Source organism: Cicer arietinum, chromosome 4, assembly GCF_000331145.2.
Source record: "Cicer arietinum cultivar CDC Frontier isolate Library 1 chromosome 4, Cicar.CDCFrontier_v2.0, whole genome shotgun sequence".
Lineage (NCBI taxonomy): Eukaryota > Viridiplantae > Streptophyta > Magnoliopsida > Fabales > Fabaceae > Cicer > Cicer arietinum.
In genome coordinates this window covers 19,702,751-19,705,648 of record NC_021163.2, presented here as the reverse complement: position 1 = coordinate 19,705,648, position 2,898 = coordinate 19,702,751, and the positions used below count along the sequence as shown (strand labels likewise).

Below are 2,898 nucleotides of genomic sequence, written 5' to 3'. Positions count from 1 at the left end.
ATTCTTATATTATACTTAACATTCATTCATATTTTATTTTGAAAAGTATTTTCTATTGCAATAAGTCTAATTATAATTCGCATCGTTGTTATTATAAATCACAGCTAGTAAATAAATGGAGATAAACAAACAGTTGATTGGTCTCCCTTATCCCTCTCACTAGCATAGTAATGAATATGTAGCATCACTTTAGTTTAAAATTACTCATTATAATAGTTAGTAACTCAGTAACAACATATGTCACTATTTGTAACAAGTCTGTATAACTTTGAAGTTGTTTCACATTACATATAAAAATTTAACAAATGGAAAAGAGGGTTGTCTCCACATTCAAACAGAGCAACACCAACTCTTCCTCTTTTGGAAGTTCAATATTACTAGTTTTTCTCACAAAGTCAATGCACTCATCATTTTACTTCTCCCATATAGCTCATTCTCATGTTTAAAACTTTTTTAAACCTTTCAGGGTCTTAAAAACCAATTCGTTATAAGAATAACATTTTTTCTTCTTCTAATTTTTTATTCATATTAAGTTTGTCATGGGTTTCTCAACTGAAGACATGTTATTGGTTTGATGATAATAGCATAACACTTTGCACATTGTTAATGGTAGAATTGGCTAATAAGTCACAAAGAAAAGAACAATTAATTAGTAAAATTACATCAATTAATATCAAACATTTTCATTTCTATGAGCTATCACTTGAATATTAGATTTAAATTACAATGTGGTGATTGTTAATGTTTAAGCTATTTCTTGCAATGAAAGTAAATTAGAAGGAAAGAATGAATTGATGTGAATGTGTTATCATTATATTGAAATGGTTATGCTATTTATATATAGTTTTTATCACATTATTTTTTAACTAACTTCTACCTAACTAATTAACTAAACAAGTGGTTAGTTAGTTAATGATTACATACAATCAATTTTAAACTTGAATTACAAAACTTTCAATACAGAAAACGTTCTCCGTTTTCTAACACTTAAACCAAAAACGTTCTTGGTTTCAAACACTTCCCCTTAATTCAAATTTTGAAGTGATTTTATACTTAGCAATCTTCTTAACTCTTAAAATCTACTCATCCTCAAGGCCATGGTCATTATATCCGCCAACTGAACTTTAGTTTGACAATAAATGAACTTCAACTTGCTTCTTCCAACTTGATTTCTTAGGGAAATGAAACTTTATCTCAATGTGTTTGCTTCTTCAATGAGATACAAAGTTCTTTGCTAGATTTATTGTTGAAATGTTGTCAATCATCAATGGAATTGGCCTGCATACATCCAGCTTCAATTCTATTGTCAATGATTCCAGCCATAATGATTGGCAAGCACTATAGCTGCCAGCAATATGTTCAGTCTCACATGAAGAAAGTGTTATCAATGGCTGCTTCTTTGAACTCCATGCTATTAGAGATTTCATGAAATTGAACACATAGCCTGAATTGCTCCTTCTATCATTCTTATCTCCACACCAATCTAAATATGAATACCCAACCAAGTCTCCATTTTCTTGCTTTAAATCTGTTGTAAACAGAATTCCATGCTCTATTGTGCCTTGAACATATCTCATGATTCTCTTAACTGCTAGCCAATGAGAATGCTTGGATCTCTGCATGAATCTGCTTACCACGCCTACACTATAGCATATATCAAGTCTTGTATTACACAAATATCTTAGGGAATCCACAATCTGCTTGAATATAGTTGAATCAGCCAGCTCTTCGTCACTATCTATTTCCAGCTTTCCATTCACTGCAATGGGTATGACAACAGGGTTGTAACCAACGATATTAAATCTTCTCAAGATATCTCTAGCATATTTCTTCTAGTGCATCAACAATCCTTCTTCAATCTCAGTAAACTCCATGCCCATAAAGTAGCTTGGTTTACCTAAGTATGTCATTTCAAACTCATCTTTCATGATGCCTTTGAATTATGCAATTGCCTTGCTGCAGTTGCCAAACACCAATAAGTCATCAATATGTAGGCACAACATGATTATTGCAGGCTCTCTATTCGGTATGGAATGTTTCACATAAACTTCATATTCCATTGTGCGTTTGATGAATCCAATGCCAATTAGAAACAAATCGATTCATTTGTTCCAAGCTCTTGATGCTTGCTTCAAACCATAGAGAGATTTCTTCAATCTGAGCATTTTATCCACATTTCCCTTAATAAAAAATTATGGTGGTTGAGAGACATACACGTCTTCTTCCAGCCATCCATTTAGAAATGCATACTTCACATCAAGTTGGCACATCAACCAACCCCTAGCACAAACCAGTGCTATCATAAGCTTGATTGTCTCAATTATGGCCACTAGAGCAAACACTTCAGAATAGTCTATATCTGCCCATTATAGGAATCCCTTGGCAACCAATCTAGCTTTGTACTTAGCAATTGTGCCATTTGGATTCAGCTACAATTTGTAGATCCATTTTACTCCAACATGCTTTTGTTCTGGAGAGGAAAATATGTCAAGTACCATGTTTAATTCCTCTCAATTGCATTAACCTCTTCCATCATTGTTTTCTTTCAGTGTCTTTTCTTCAAGGCTTTTTCAATATTCAATGGTTCTGTATTTGAAAATAAGGAAAAATGCACTAAATCTCCACTATTGTCAACTTCACTATCATTGTACACTTCAAATTCTTGTAAATGTGTTGGTGGCTTTCTTGTTCTCTGGGATCTGTTTGATTCAATTCTTTCTTCATCTCTGTTTCCACTAGTATGCTTCTCAATTTATACTTGTAAAGGAATTTGTGTGCTGATGGTTGCTTTCTCCTAGTCCCAGTGTTAGTTGTTGGCAATCTACTTATGTTTCCAGTTCCAGCTCTCATGTTCAATGATCTTGACATCTCTGTTGACCACCACCTTGCCTTTAATAG

General features: G+C 33.1%; 1 protein-coding gene across 1 annotated transcript; it reads right to left on the bottom strand.

Annotated features, from left to right (window-relative positions):
* Positions 1-1,211: 1,211 nt before the first annotated feature.
* LOC140919984 (secreted RxLR effector protein 161-like) lies at positions 1,212-2,060 on the bottom strand. Its single transcript, XM_073367281.1, has 2 exons — positions 1,953-2,060; positions 1,212-1,832 (listed from the first exon to the last, which is right to left on the bottom strand). Exons 1-2 carry the CDS (start codon positions 2,058-2,060, stop codon positions 1,212-1,214), a joined length of 729 nt encoding a protein of 242 aa, XP_073223382.1.
* Between the last annotated feature and the right edge of the window lie 838 nt (positions 2,061-2,898).

What these genes read in the sequence shown, in the direction of transcription:
- LOC140919984 (XM_073367281.1), bottom strand. Translation starts at nt 2,060, where the DNA reads ATGGAATATGAAGTTTATGTGAAACATTCCATACCGAATAGAGAGCCT. An exon ending in TGTTTGGCAACTGCAGCAAG is followed by an intron (nt 1,833 to 1,952) that starts GCAATTGCATAA and finishes TTGATGCACTAG; the next exon opens with AAGAAATATGCTAGAGATAT.